Source organism: Petromyzon marinus, chromosome 39, assembly GCF_048934315.1.
Source record: "Petromyzon marinus isolate PM22_M1 ecotype Great Lakes invasive population chromosome 39, UKy_Petmar_22M1.pri1.0, whole genome shotgun sequence".
Lineage (NCBI taxonomy): Eukaryota > Metazoa > Chordata > Hyperoartia > Petromyzontiformes > Petromyzontidae > Petromyzon > Petromyzon marinus.
In genome coordinates, this window is record NC_133705.1 from 8,190,313 (window position 1) to 8,206,255 (window position 15,943).

The 15,943-nt window shown below is 52.2% G+C and overlaps 1 protein-coding gene across 1 annotated transcript in view; it reads left to right on the forward strand.

Annotated features, from left to right (window-relative positions):
- The window catches only part of NBL1 (NBL1, DAN family BMP antagonist), an 11,791-nt gene extending 3,077 nt beyond the window's left edge, over window positions 1–8,714 (forward strand). The window contains exons 2-5 of the mRNA XM_076072896.1: window positions 1,796–2,072; window positions 5,326–5,327; window positions 5,637–5,748; window positions 7,634–8,714. Of these exons, the coding sequence (XP_075929011.1) occupies window positions 1,796–2,072; window positions 5,326–5,327; window positions 5,637–5,748; window positions 7,634–8,266 (1,024 nt within the window). The 3' untranslated portion in view covers window positions 8,267–8,714. The remainder of the gene's footprint in view (window positions 1–1,795; window positions 2,073–5,325; window positions 5,328–5,636; window positions 5,749–7,633) is intronic.
- The last annotated feature ends 7,229 nt before the right edge of the window (window positions 8,715–15,943 follow it).

Below are 15,943 nucleotides of genomic sequence, written 5' to 3' on the forward strand. Positions count from 1 at the left end.
GGCCACGTACGGTGCGAAAGAAGTTCTATGTACATACACACATCAAAGCGTTTCACAATTACAGCATGAAACTGATAACCGCAATAATAATAATGGCAATTATTTTGTTAAATTACATTTACACTGAAACTTGAGTGAGTTTAATACGGTTACACCCCCCCTCCCCCCCGATTTACGTTTCTCACTTTGACGTCGTTTCACAAATACGTCGTCACCGAGGCAATACCACGAACGCGATTTGCGCCAACTCAGCCCCACCCACCCACACCACTGAACGTCGCTGACGGCATCTTCGTCGTCCCATCCTTTCTCGATATCCGTTGCCTCTCAGCCTTCGCCTCCACCATCACCCACCCACTACCACCCACCCACCACAACCACCCACCCACTACCACCCACCACCCACCCACCACCCACCCACCACCACCCACCACTAACCATCACCCACCCACCACCACCCATCACCACCCATCCACCACCCACTACCAACCCACCCACCACCACCCACTACCACCCACCACCACTAACCATCACCCACCCACCACCACCCACCACCACCCATTACCACCCATCACCACCCACCACCACCACCCACCCACCACCACCCACCCACCCACTACTACGACTGCCCTGTACGTCGTCGAGGATATTCGTCGACGGTACCGGGGTGTCGCTGTAAGCGAGTCAGTTTTGAACGAGGACATAGATGGCAGAATTTTAAAACAAAATGTAGACATTGAACTCATTTCTTTAGAACTGTTTTTTTGTGCTTAGCTTGTTGCCCTTCCTCCGCACCTCCGATTAGCACGGTTAGCAACGTACGCTGCGAATTAAGTTCAACATTCGGACGTACAACATACATACAACATGCATACAACATACATAGAGCATGCATACAAGCAACGTACGGTACATAGAGCATGGAGATGTCCAGAGACGAAACTTAGGTGGTGGTTCCAAACACTTTGAGCGCAGCCACTGAAATCGGCGCCACGGTGGCTGGGAGATGTTAACTACCTCGCTTGGTATACAGGAGGTCGTGGGTTCGATCCCGACCTTGATGACGCCTGCTGTGTATTTGGAGTTTGCGTGTCTCTCTCTCTCTCTCATCATCATCATCACGGTGGCTAGGAGATGTTGACTACCTCGCCTGGTCCACATGAGGTCGTGGGTTCATTCCCGACCTTGATGATGCCTGCTGTATATTTGGAGTTTGCGTGTCTCTCTCTCTCATCATCATCATCACGGTGGCTAGGAGATGTTAACTACCTCGCCTGGTATACAGGAGGTCGAGGGTTCGATGCCTGCTGCTGCTCTATATTTGGAGTGTGCGTGTGTCTCTCTCTCCCCGTGGTCGCGTGGATTTTTCTCCGGGCCCTGCGGGGTTCCCCCCGCCCCTCCTCTTCCTCCTCCTCCACATTTAGAATCAACATCTCGTGTTTTGGAGTATTTGTCCGCTATCCAATTCTTCCACGTGATGGCCACGCCGCATTGTTGAACGGTCATTTGTGGCCAGGTCGCTTCCGACAAAAGGTGCTGCTCGCTGACGGCACTTGGCCCACGCGCTGTTTTTTTTCCCTGGATTTTTTTCCTGTTTGAGCGCAGTCGCTTTAAGACGTCTCTTATTCATGTTTTTTTTTTGGTTGCGGTTGCACCCGAAGTCAAGAGCCGCACGTCTCACAGGGCTATTCCTAATAAATGAAACTGAAAGACTGAAACTACGCGCTGGTGCTGCTGGTGGTGGTGGTGGTGTAGGGGGGTTGGCATCTTTGTTTGTTTGATCGCCAAACCCCAGGTGGTCGTCTCGGTCCGTCCCACGGCCTTTCATCTCCCCACCCGCGCTCCTCGTCTCCCTCCTCTCCATCGCCGTCGCTCCGTTCGGCGGCGTCGTGCGAGCGGCGAGCGCCTTCCCGAGGGGCCCGCGGGAGGCGCTCGCCGGGGAGGCCATGGGGGAGCCGGCGCCCGTCAGCAAGCTCGCTCTCTTCCCCGACCGGCCCGCGTGGTGCGAGACGCGCAACATCACCCAGATCGTGAGCCACGCCGGCTGCACCAGCCGGGAGATCGGACAATCGGTGAGGGCGAGGGAGGCGGGGCGGAGAGACGCGGGGGGGGTGGGGTGGGGGGTGGGGGGGGAGATGGAGAGAGGGCGGGGGGGAGATGGAGAGAGGGCGGGGGGGGAGATGGAGAGAGGGTGGGGGGGGAGAGGGGCGGGGGGGGGAGATAGAGAGAGGGCGGGGGGGAGAGGGCGGGGGGGGGGAGATGGAGAGAGGGCGGGGGGGGAGATGGAGAGAGGGTGGGGGGGGGAGAGGGCGGGGGGGGGAGATAGAGAGAGGGCGAGGGGGAGAGGGCGGGGGGGGGAGATGGAGAGAGGGCGGGGGGGGAGATGGAGAGAGGGCGGGGGGGCGGGGGAGATGGAGAGAGGGCGGGGGGGAGAGGGGAGATGGAGAGAGGGCGGGGGGGGGGAGAGGGCGGGGGGGAGAGGGCAGGGGGGGGAGATGGAGAGAGGGCGGGGGGGAGAGGGCGGGGGGGGGGAGATGGCGAGAGGGCGGGGGGGGGAGAGGGCGGGGGAGAGGGCGGGGGGGGGGGAGATGGAGAGAGGGCGGGGGGGGGAGAGGGCGGGGGAGATGGAGAGAGGGCGGGGGGGCTGTGGTGTTGTTGTTTGGCTGCCTTGCCCGAGCTTGCATTAAGTGTTGACCAATCGGCAGTGTTTGATGTACTCTTGCCATTTGCACTGATACGTCTACTTATTATTCCTATCTATTTTAATTGAACTTGTTTACCTCTCCTGCACTTTGCACTCCAATCGGTGTTGGTGTTGTTTGCGGTTGCAACTTTCTGCCCCACACCTGTTAAAAGAGAAGGGCTTCATAGCTCATCGGATTCCCCCAGCACAAATAAATATTCTGATTCCGAGCCGTCCTCTGTCTTGCAGAGCGAGCGAGCGCCATTCGGCTGTTGGCACGTTCCAAGTTGAAATGATGATGATTATCAGAATAAGAATCTTTATTTATCCTGGAGAAAATCCGATGAGCTATGAAGCTCTTGTTCACAGACGTCCAGTGAGGCGGGTCAGAGAGTTACAACAACAATAAAAAACACAGTTAAGTACATCACTAAAAATAAATACGTTAAAAAGTTTATACAGCAAAACCTTGGATTGCGAGTAACTTGGCCTGCGAGTGTTTTGCAAGACAAGCAAAAATTTTTAAATAAATATTAATTTGATAAACGAGCGAGGTCTTGAAATACGAATAGTACGTACAGTGAGGGAAAAAAGTGTTTGATCCCCTGCTGATTTTGTACGTTTGCCCACTGACAAAGAAATGATCAATCTATAATTTTAATGGTAGGTTTATTTGAACAATGAGAGACAGAATAACAACAAAAAAAATCCAGAAAAACGCATGTCAAAAATGTTATAAATTGATTTGCATTTTAATGAGGGAAATATGTATTTGACCCCTCTGCAAAACATGACTTAGTACTTGGTGGCAAAACCTTTGTTGGCAATCACAGAGGTCAGACGTTTCTTGTAGTTGGCCACCAGGTTTGCACACATCTCAGGAGGGATTTTGTCCCACTCCTCTTTGCAGATCTCCTCCAAGTCATTAAAGTTTCAAGGCTGACGTTTGGCAACGCGAACCTTCAGCTCCCTCCACAGATTTTCTATGGGATTAAGGTCTGGAGACTGGCTAGGCCACTCCAGGACCTTAATGTGCTTCTTCTTGAGCCACTCCTTTGTTGCCTTGGCCGTGTGTTTTGGGTCATTGTCATGCTGGAATACCCATCCACGACCCATTTTCAATGCCCTGGCTGAGGGAAGGAGGTGAAGTTGTCCTATCCCCTTAGCAGAAAACCACCCCCAAAGCATAATGTTTCCACCTCCATGTGTTGACGGTGGGGATGGTGTTCATGGGGTCATAGGCAACATTCCTCCTCCAAACACGGCGAGTTGAGTTGATGCCAAAGAGCTCCATTTTGGTCTCATCTGACCACAACACTTTCACCCAGTTGTCCTCTGAATCATTCAGATGTTCATTGGCAAACTTCAGACGGGCATGTATTTGTGCTTCCTTGAGCAGGGGGACCTTGCGGGCGCTGCAGGATTTCAGTCCTTCATGGCGTAGTGTGTTACCAATTGTTTTCTTGGTGACTATGGTCCCAGCTGCATTGAGATCATTGACAAGATCCTCCCGTGTAGTTCTGGGCTGATTCCTCACCGTTCTCATGATCAATGCAACTCCACGAGGTGAGATCTTGCATGGAGCCCCAGGCCGAGGGAGATTGACAGTTCTTTTGTGTTTCTTCCATTTGCGAATAATCGCACCAACTGTTGTCATCTCACCAAGCTGCTTGGAAATGGTCTTGTAGCCCATTCCAGCCTTGTGTAGGTCTACAATCTTGTCCCTGACATCCTTGGAGAGCTCTTTGGTCTTGGCCATGGTGGAGAGTTTGTAATCTGATTGATTGATTGCTTCTGTGGACAGGTGTCTTTTATACAGGTAACAAGCTGAAATTAGGAGCACTCCCTTTAAGAATGTGCTCCTAATCTCAGCTCGTTACCTGTATAAAAGACACCTGGGAGCCAGAAAGCTTTCTGATTGGGAGGGGGTCAAATACTTATTTCCCTCATTAAAATGCAAATCAATTTATAACATTTCTGACATGCGTTTTTCTGGATTTTGTTGTTGTTATTCTCTCTCACTGCTCAAATAAACCTACCATTAAAATTATAGACTGATCATTTCTTTGTCAGTGGGCAAACGTACAAAATCAGCAGGGGATCAAATACTTTTTCCCTCTTGTATATGCTTTGTCTGCCGAGCGTCACGTGATCACAACTGATATACGAGTGCTTTGATATACGAGTGCTTTGGATTACAAACACGTTTTCCGGAACGAATTATGCTCGCAATCCAAGGTTTCACTGGTAAGTTGAAATTGCATAAGCACACCAATTCCCAAGCTTGGGCAAGGCAGCAAAAACAGTCCCAGACCACACCAAGACAACAAAGTCCCTCAATAAATTTGCACGTTAAAATAATGGCACGTTATCACTGATTGTCCATCTCTCCGTCTCTCTACAAAACGGACGCAACCCGCTGTTTCTGCAGCGGCATCTTGGGATCGCATTGAGACGCCGCACGAAGAACCCGCATTGCCTCTTCTTCTTCTTCCTCTTCCTCTTCTTCTTCCTCTTCTTCTTCCTCCTCTTCTTCTTCTTCCTCTTCTTCTTCTATCTAATTATTATTCTTGGCTGTCCGTCGTAAGCAAAGCGACGATGACAAAACAGAAGTCGCACCCACGTTGCTCGTTGCCTGGTAGCGGTGGCGCGCGCCCCCCTCGGCGGACGCTCGGCCGATGGAACTCCGATCCTGGGCTCGGTGCGGCCACGGCGGTGGCAAGGCGCTGCTGCTCCCCGCTCTTGTCAAGCTCCGTACGATGGCGCCGGCTGAACACGTCATGGCCTTTCCATTGCCTCGACGCGTGCGACCGTGCCGTTGGTTTTGCTCTTCCCCGATCCTGGACTCGGTGCGGCCGCGGCTCCTTGCTGCTGTTGCCTAATCTCTACGGAATTGTCAACCCCACCCCCCACCCGCCACCCCACCCACTCTGCTCACACCCCTGTTGCGCAGCGTGTGCCTGGGCCAGTGCTACAGCTACAGCGTGCCCGACACGCTGCCCCAGACCTCCGAGTCGCTGCTGCACTGCGACTCGTGCACCCCCTCCGATACCACGTGGGATGTGGTGAGTGGCGGCCCCACAAACAACTCGCAGCTCCGCACCCCCCCCACCACCCGCCTGCACGAACGTAAGACTCTTCCCAAACGTGACAAAAATAAAGAAGAGGCGTTTACCCCTTTTTGGCAATGGAACAGGAGGTGTTAAGGTGATCAGACAGCAAATAGAAAGTCCGTCAGTTCGACGCTGGCAGTAGTAGAGGCTTTCGCAAGCAGTATCGTCCGTAATGTAGGGTTTTCTTCTGGTTAGATCGCGTGACTATATAAATGCGTCGTTAAATCCCACAACATTACAAAATGTACAACATTGCAACAAACATCCACACCATTACAACAAAATCGACAACATTACAACAAAATCCACAACATTACAATGTTGTAATGTTGTGGATTTGCTCTCCAACACACCGGTGTGCTGTACTAGTGACGAATTGGCCACGTTCTGTTTACGTGACAACCCTTACTAGTTGGCTTTCTCAGGTGGTGGCGGGTTTTAACGACACATTTATATATTTACACGATCTAACCCCCCCCCCCCCCAAAAAAAACCTATATTATGGATCAAATAGAAACCTTTTTCAAGGAATCAAAGTCTGCATTAACCACACACAGTACTTGTGCTGAAAGTGCAAACAATATTATTTTTTCATACTTTGGCACTGCCAAAAAGGTCCCATCTTCCCAAATGCTTGCGCTCGTGCCCAGGCCCTCATCATGGGACAGCCGGAGAGGTCCCGTTGAGCTCAGCGGATCTTTGACAAGGACCTCCACGGCCCAGGACCGTGGGCAGTGACGGTGGCTAGGAGATGTTGACTACCTCGCCTGGTACACAGGAGGCCGTGGGTTCAATCCAGACCCTTGAGACACCTGCTGCTACTATATATTTGGAGTTTGCTTGTTCTCCCCGTGGTGGCGTGGATTTTGTTTCCGGGCCCTCCGCTTTTACTCTCCACATTTAGAATCAGCATCACGTGTTTAGAGTATTTGGCTGCTCTGCATTTCCACGTGATATAGCCACTTCCTTGGGCTATCCCTTGTGACAGCCAGGTCGCTTCTGAAAAATATCTGTGTAACTCAGTGGGCCTTATCTGGTCCAATAGAATGTTTAGTTTAGTCACCGGACACCGCAAAGAGAGGTCGTACAGTTACACAAGAGACTCATAGAGTCAGATTTTATTTCCGTTGACGAGTTATGCAGCTATTAGAAGGACGACCGCAGGGAGAGGAGTCGCGACCAGTTGTGCCATTTACGAGACATTGCAGTGACCAGAGATGTTACATGGAGAGCCGTAGAGTTGCATAAGAGACTCATAGAGTTACAAAGATGACTCATAGAGTCAGACCGCAGCGCAGTGCTCGTTCCTGACAAACAAAATCACGTGGCTTAAAGGAGTCACGAAAGCTCTAAGTAAAGATGTAACCGGCTCCCCGGGGAGGGTTTCACACACAACTATTAGATCTTTAAACAGTTTAACTTGAGAAGCTAACCCCGTTTTCCTGATGGCGACCGCTTGAGTTGCGATCGAAACGTCGTAGTTTAACCTATCTACGTGGCTTTACCGAAAGACCCAAAGAATAAAAAAACAAAAAACACCCCACTGGAAACGGTCACCGTTTCCCCCGAATTTCAATTAAAAAACGGTCTAAAGTGAAACTAAACTAAAACTACTTTTTTAATTTTTTTATTTGACCAGCTAAGGCCCACTGAGCTACGTAACTCTTTGTTTTGTTCAGATGCGACCTGGCCACAAAAAATGACAGTTCAACCAAAGTGGCTTACCATCACGCGGACATGTATAGCAAGCGGCCAAACAATGACCCCGAAGCGAAGTAGCGGGCTGCTTCTGGCCCAGCCGGGATGGCAAATCTCCGTCACGTGCCCCCCTCCTCAGGTGACGCTGCAGTGCGGCGACGACTACAGCGACGGCGGCGGTGGCGTCGACGCGGACGACGACGGCGCGGAGGGGTCACCCGAGGTCACGAAGCTCGTGGAGAAAATCCTGCGCTGCGAGTGCCAGGCGTGCGGAGCCCAGCAGCACCTGCTCCTCGCGGCCACCGCAGGCGGCGGGGGCGAGGGCCACGGGGCCGACCGGCTCCTCGCCTCCATGGCCGGATCGGTGGCTCAGCCGGAGCCGGAGGAGGAGGAGGAGGGGGCGGCGGCGGTCGCCGGCCCCCATCGCGGTTTGCCGCATAACCCGGAGCCGGGCGCGGCTCACGGCGACGACTCGGAAGCCGGGCCGAGGCAGCCGGCTCTGGAGGGCGAGCGGTCCGACCCGCTGGCTTTTCCCGCGGAGGCCGAACAACGGCACCGGGCGGCCGCGTCTGTGGGTGGTGCAGGCGGAGCGGAGGAAAACGCGGAGCGGGGGGACTCCTCCTGGAGGGAGTGGGAGCATCCGCACAACAAACGGCACAGGCAGCACCACGCGCACGGCCACCGGCACGGTGATGGTGGCGGTGCCGTGGAAAACCCCGATCGGCTGGCGGCCGGATTGTGGGGTGGGGAGAATTCCCGCGGGGGTTTGTAAAAAACGTTTTTAAATAAATGTTCAGAATTGATAAGAACCGGAGCTTGATTTCACCTGGGTCTGTTTGGGTTTGCCGACCCGGAAAACGAAATATTTCCAACGTCCCAAACACCACATCCAGTATACCGATGGCTACGTGGCCATGGCTGGGGTCGTCACTCACGTGGGGACCACCTATTCCAGTTCACACCCCAGCACAGCAAATCACTGAGTACCAGACACCTCCTGCTGTTATGGCGGTGGCTAGGAGATGTTAACTACCTCGCCTGGTATACAGGAGGTCGCGGGGTCGATCCTAACCCTGACGCCTGCTGTACATTTGGAGTTTGCATGTTCTCTCTCTCTCGCTCTCCCCGTAGTCGTATGGATTTTTCTCCGGGTCCCTCTGTTTACCTCCACATTTAGAATTAAAGTCACCTCTTTTAGAGTATCTGGCTGCGATACAGTTCCACATGACAAGCCACTTCGTCTTCTGTGACAGCAAGGTCGCTTCTGAAAAAAAGAGTTACATGGGTCAGTGGGCCTTACCTGGTAGAACAAGTTCTTAGCTTAAGCTCGAGCTGGGTGGACTGGGCTGTTTCACAAAGCGTCGATTCGGCGATCAGTTTGCGATAACGACCGCCAAAAATCAATTATCCGCGTGAGAGTGGCTCATTTGCAATTGCAAATTATTTGCAGACGATAATGTATTCTAACTTTTTTGGGGGGGGGCGGGGGGGCAGGCGGAGGGTGTGGGAGCAGTGGCGCAGTGCTTAGCACACTGAACCCCGGAGGTCTTGAGTTTGATTGGCAGCCCCACGGCTAATGTCAGCGGTGAGTGGATATCCGCAACGGTCCGATGCCCTCCGCTGACCTTCCCTGATCTCCCCCCCCCCGCCGCCAACCCCGTTTCACTAACTCGCACTGACCAGCATGGTCAAGTATGGTCATAGGAAGGCTTTCATCCATCAGTGTGGATCTTAAAATCAATGTCCATCTGTACGGGGAGAGAGTGTTTCTCACGCTGCCACACTCGTGGCTTCTCTCTCCGGGTGCTCCGGTTTACTACCACGCGGAATAAACAACTCCCCAATTAATTGGCCTGAAAACATGTTAAACATGAAACACCCAAATGTAGCAGCCAGGACCCTTATGGCGACAAAAACAAAATCCTTGGACTCAAAAGTGGCTTTGCTGGATAAGTCAGTAAGTATTATAATGACGTGTTCTGACCAGACCCAAGTCCAATCGGATCATTGGTGTTTACTAGTAATAAATCGGCATTTTACGACTGCCACTGTAGCATATTATGACGTGCCAGGGACTCTACGAGATGATAGGACAATAGTCTGAGTCCATAATTGGCAATAAGTTACGGCAAAGCAGTTATAAAAGACTCAGAATTGTGCGCAGTTGCGTGTACAGTACACGACTTCCCTGAAGGAATCAACACCTTCAGTGAGCGCGATGCCGATCACACCACGTGGTTCGAGGCAGGAGGCAGGAGAATGCGTGGACGGGAGTAGAGTGAGATGAGAGGGGAGAGATAGGAGAGAGCGTGGAGGGGAGTGGAGTGAGATGAGAGGTAGGAGAATGCGTGGAGGGGAGTGGAGTGAGATGAGAGGGGAGAGATAGGAGAGTGTGTGGAGGGGAGTGGAGTGAGATGAGAGGTAGGAGAGTGCGTGGAGGGGAGTGGAGTGAGATGAGAGGGGAGAGATAGGAGAGTGTGTGGAGGGGAGTGGAGTGAGATGAGAGGTAGGAGAATGCGTGGAGGGGAGTGGAGTGAGATGAGAGGGGAGGGGTAGGAGAGTGCGTGGAGGGGAGTGGAGTGAGATGAGAGGGGAGAGATAGGAGAGTGTGTGGAGGGGAGTGGAGTGAGATGAGAGGTAGGAGAATGCGTGGAGGGGAGTGGAGTGAGATGAGAGGGGAGGGGTAGGAGAGTGCGTGGAGGGGAGTGGAGTGAGATGAGAGGGGAGAGGTAGGAGAGTGCGTGGAGTAGAGTGAGATGAGAGGGGAGTGGAGTGAGATGAGAGGGGAGTGGAGTGAGTGGAGGGGAGTAGAGTGAGATGAGAGGGGAGAGGTAGGAGAGTGTGTGGAGGGGAGTGGAGTGAGATGAGAGGGGAGAGATAGGAGAGTGTGTGGAGGGGAGTGGAGTGAGATGAGAGGGAGAGGTAGGAGAGAGCGTGGAGGGGAGTGGAGTGAGATGAGAGGGAGGGGTAGGAGAGTGTGTGGAGGGGAGTGGAGTGAGATGAGAGGGGAGGGGTAGGAGAGTGCGTGGAGGGGAGTGGAGCGAGATTAGAGGGGAGATGTAGGAGAGTGCGTGGAGGGGAGTAGAGTGAGATGAGATGGGAGCTGGTTCGGCCACTGAACGACAGGGAGAGTTCGTCTGCCCCTAGCATGCAAACAGTGAGGTTCTTATCATTCCGATAAAAATCGAGGCACACCTGGGATTTTGCCATGCCGGCGGCGTGGGCGACTGGCGATGTGAGTCAACTGGCGATGTCAGTTGCCATCACGGGCAACTGTCGGTACCAACTGGCACATGGTGACGGCAAATGCGTTCAGGAGCTCGATGCCAATGTCGAGGTCCTGCTGCTGCTGCTGTTGCCGCTGCTGCCGCTGGCCACGACGCGGAGGGCATCAGCGGAGAGGAGTCGGTGTCGCTTTGAAGGAGGGCCAACCCCAAGGAAGGTTACTGCACGGTTCGGATCACGCGTCCTGGCACGAGCACGCGAGCGAGTGTCAACCTGTCCATCACTCATCACCAAGTAGACGTTTCGACACACTTCCTATTGTGAAATAACACTCGGTCATGAGAAGTGTTTTTGTTGTTTTTAAATGTAATACTCATCGGCGTCAATGGTGTACGTAATTGCAGTCCCAACTTCTAATATATCTGTGTGGATTCACGCCATATATGCAACACCCCCCCCCCCCAGTAAATATATTAAACGGATCCTTTTACCCGCTGATTTATGTACTCATGCGGGGGCTACGTTGCGAGTAGCAGAGGAGCCGTGCAACGCCATTCAATCAATTGTTGTACCGTACGTCTATGCTCCCACGCCGTCACCAACCCCGCTACTGGCCAGTGCGGCGAGGCATGATCAGAGCTACGGGACCCGCATGGCGTGGGGGGAGGGAGGGGGGGGGCCTCATCCAGCAGTGGATTGACAGAGGGTAGGGCTTAACGTGTCGACCTATTACTGATCAATGGGAGAAGTGCTTGTGTACGTACCGTGTTGAACTTCTTTCGCACCGTACGCGGCCAACCGTGCCGTATGATAGCGGCACGTTTTCGTGTCGCCACTTTCGCGTGAAAAAGACTGTGCCGTTTATTCTGCAAGAGGCGACAGTGGCAAATCGCTATTGTGGATAATAAAATGTGTGAGCCTTTGGAAAAAAAAAAGACGAATCCTCCTCGCGAACAGGATAAGCATATCACGCACAGTGCTTTGTGCATCGTGTCCACAAAGCGAGCTGTTTCCAACACCAAACACACACTCACAGTTATCCTTCATTAATTTCCATAGCGGCGGCGGCGGCGGGGATCTGCACTTTCGCAGATAGACATCGCCAGTGTGAGAGGCCGCCAAGCATTTGACACCATTGGGGCTTTGACAGCAGCACGCTGATGATGATGATGGGCGGTGTTGTCACTCGTTGTGTGTTGTCGGGGGGGGCCGCACTGAAGGCCACCAGGTGACCGCCAGTGGCCCGCTGCGCCTTGCAATGAAGAACGGTGGCGCAGGGCATCCCGAAATGCTGTGCATGGCAAGAAGGACATCACCATGGCCTCGCACACAGACCCGCGATGGCCATCAGCCGGAACAGGGCCCGAGATGGAGGCTGTTCATTGTTTTGACTGAACAATGTTATTTTAGTTTACGAGTTAAGGCCCACTGAGATACCAAGGTCGTTGTTAAAAGCGACCTGGCCACTAACGGTAGCTCGACGAAGTGGCTTATCACGTGCAAATTTATTTATAGCAGCAGCCAAATACTGTGAACGCAGATTGCTTCTAAATGTGGAGGTAAAAACCGGAGGACCCGGAGAAAAATCCAAGCGACCACGGGGAGAGAGACACCGCAAAGTTCAAATATACAGCAGCAGGCGTCAGGGTCGGGATCGAAACCCACGACCTCCTGCATAGCAGGCGAGGTAGTTAACAACTCATAGCCAACGTGATGATGATGAGAGCGAGAGACACGCAAACTCCAAATATACAGCAGCAGGCGTCAGGGTCGGGATCGAAACCCACGACCTCCTGTAGACCAGGCGAGGTAGTTAACAACTACTAGCCACCGTGATGATGATGATGAGAGCGAGAGACACGCAAACTCCAAATATACAGCAGCAGCAGGCGTCAGGGTCGGGATCGAAACCCACGACTTCCTGTATACCAGGCGAGGTAATCAACATCTCCTAGCCACCGTGATGATGATGATGAGAGCGAGAGACACGCAAACTCCAAATATACAGCAGCAGGCGTCAGGGTCGGGATTGAAACCTACGACCTCCTGTAGACCAGGCGAGGTAGTTAACATCTCCTAGCCACCGTGGCGCGCCCTTTCTTCGGCAACACAAGGTCGCCAAGACGGCATCTGGGCAGTACATCGGTTTCTCCTCCTCGCGACTCATCAGCACCGTGCAGCCATCATTCTTCCTACCGCTTGCTGTTGGTGTCCTGGAATTGCGGGATATTTTTTTGTTGTTGTTCTAGGAGGTAGAGGTGAAAGAAGAAAGTTTAAACCAGGTGAGTGATGGGTTTTGGGTGACCGCACAAATACATGTGGAGAGGATGTTGGAGGCATCCTCGCACACAAACACCACACAACCACGGGTTAAGGGTCACGGGACTCCTGCCGTGTACGACGCGCAATCCGATTATTATTATTGAGTGGAGGACCCTTTGGTCGGATTTGCCCCAGAAGGATTAACAGAGTAGGGGGGGGGGGCTCCATAAGGGAGAGGAGTTGGAGGGTTTCGAGGTTGTTTTTCGATGATTAGTGGAAGTACGGTGTGAGTTGCCTTGGAAATAAAGATCCTGCTTAAGCATCTCAAGTCTCCTCTACACTCGTAATGATATTAACTACAACAACAATAGAATAACCGTGGCCAGATGTACATTGAATGAGGGCCCACGGCTACCGGTTTAAAAGTGCGCAACGAAGCGTGGCGAGAGAGAGAGAGAAAAGTGAGAGAGCAAAGCATTGGAAAACCCCCCCAAAAAACGAAATGATGAACGAAGCAAAGTGCCGACTACACCGAACATCTTCTTGTTTCCTCTGATCGTAGTGGGTGACATCGCCATGACGACTCTGAGAGAGAACACGAGACGATTGAGTGGGGCTTTGGCAGGAAGGATACAATAATGGTTTGGTGGTACGATCGTCAAATACTTATTCCGTTACTAAACTAACATAAAACTTGTTTTTATGTTACCACGTAAGGCCCACTGAGCTATGTGGATATTTCTTTGGAAGCGACCTGGCCATCACAAACGATGGCTCAACGAAGTGGCTTATCGTGTGGATAGTACCAGCTAACTATTCGAGAGGCATGTTGATTCTAAATGTGGTTGGGGGGGGGGCGGAGAAAAATCCTCACGACTACGGAGAGAAACACGCAAACTCCAAATACCGCATACAGCAGGCGTCAGGGTGAGGATCGAACCCACGACCTCCTGCAGACCAGGCGAGGTAGTTAACATCTCGACTCCTTTCCCACCCACCCACCCACCACCATGGACACGCTTGCACGTGGCCTGTAACCCAGCGCTGTTGGAGGCAGCAGCCAGGGGGTTGGTGGATCACACACAGATGGTGTGAAACTCCCTTCCCGTGGGTGGGGCGTTGAGGAGGTGCCCATAACCCTGGCAAGCCAGGAGAATGCAGTACAGCAAAGTGTAGACTAAATGCCATCTGTTTCGCATCTGTGCGGAGGTGGATGTTGCCCCCCTCGCGCAAGGCATGGTGTGTTCTCCGAATGTTCCCGTTCCTTCCCACTTCTTGAAAACGTCTTGGATTTGTTTTTTTAAACCCAATGTAAGACCGTCCCAAAAGCGAGTGTGCATGATACTGGGTTTTTTTGGGTAAATATATAAATGTGTCGTTAAACCCGCCACCACCCGACACAGCCAACTAGTCAGGATTGTCACGTACACAGAACGTGGCCAATTCGTCACTAGTACAGCACACCGGTGTGTTGGAGAGCCAAGCCACAACATTTACAATCCGAGTACGACGTTTCGCCAGGAATTACAACTACCTTCATCAGGCAACAGCCAGATTTGTGGAGAGGTCCGCCTGTTTCGTTCCTTAGAGGGGTAGATGCGATGACAACCCTCGTGTGCTAAATGGGAGATTAATGAATGCATATTAATTACTATGGGTGTCAATTGCCGTTTGGGCTATTAATATGGTAATCAACGTGCATTATGCAAGGCTATTGTTCCTGTACCTCCTGTCGATTGTGTACTAAAAATAGCCGTAACCCCTATTGAAGTATGGTGACCTGTAGAGGCATGCATTTAAACAATGCATAATTTACGCGATTCAAACCCAAAAAAACCTGCATTATGGATATTGGTCGCGAAAGCCTACTGCCTGGGTAAAAAAAAAGTTTATAATATTATTGGGCACCAGAAAGTTGATATTTTAGTGATATTTACCAGAGAAAATACAGTACATTTATCAACGATTCCTGTGGGGTCATATTTAAAAAGCTTGGAATTTTGCGACGGTCCCCCCCACCATTACCCGCTGCGTGGATGTTTCACTTCTTTCGCACCGTACGTGGCCTAGCCGTGCTCATCGGAGGTGCGGGAAGTTTCGAGATCGGCCTCTGAATATTGGAGGGGGCCGCCACAACCGGCAACGTTAAGAACCCAACACTGCCATAGACAGGGCTCGTCGAGGGAAATGAAAAGTACAAGCGACAGTCGCTCTGAAGGACCACGTGCCTCGGGGCCTCGGGGCACGTGGTCGATGCCGCCACCTCGTGGCAATCCGCGAGAATAAAATCTGTTTTGGAAGATCGCGAGAGTATAAATGTGTCGTTAAACCCGCCACCACCCGACGCAGCCAATTAGTAAGGTTTGTCACGCCAATAGAAAGGTGCCAATTACGACTGCGACCCATCGGTGTGTTGGAGAGTAAATCCACAACATTTGCAATTTGAGTACGACGTTTCGCTGGTAATTCGATTGCCGCTCACGGCCAACAACCAGTGACGAATATATGAACCGGTACTGGGCGTCCCCTAGGTCGACTCATCCTCAAATGAGTACCTGTGGCGCGGTGCGTAAAATCATCGCCACTAAAAAGACGAAGGCGGCCGGGCGTGGTGCTGGCCACCCACCCCCTCGTGTGCCGTGCCGGCCTTCATAGGTACTCACCAACAGCACTTGCCCCAAGTCTGTTAAGGCTATACAGGGGATCTTTGTGTGTTGAACTTCTTTCGCACCGTACGTAGCCAACTGTGCTAATCAAAAGTGCGGGGGGAAGGACAACAAACCAAAAAATTCTAAAGAATGCATTTTAAATCTAGATTATTTAAAAGTGCTTAGCTCCAGTGGTATTCCTATCGAAAGAGCTTTCGAGACGGCCGCAGAAGCGCATCTGATCCTTGACTTGACAGATGAAGTTTTTTTTTTATTGTCGAGGATAAGTATGTTTTCTCCCTGCATACATCTCA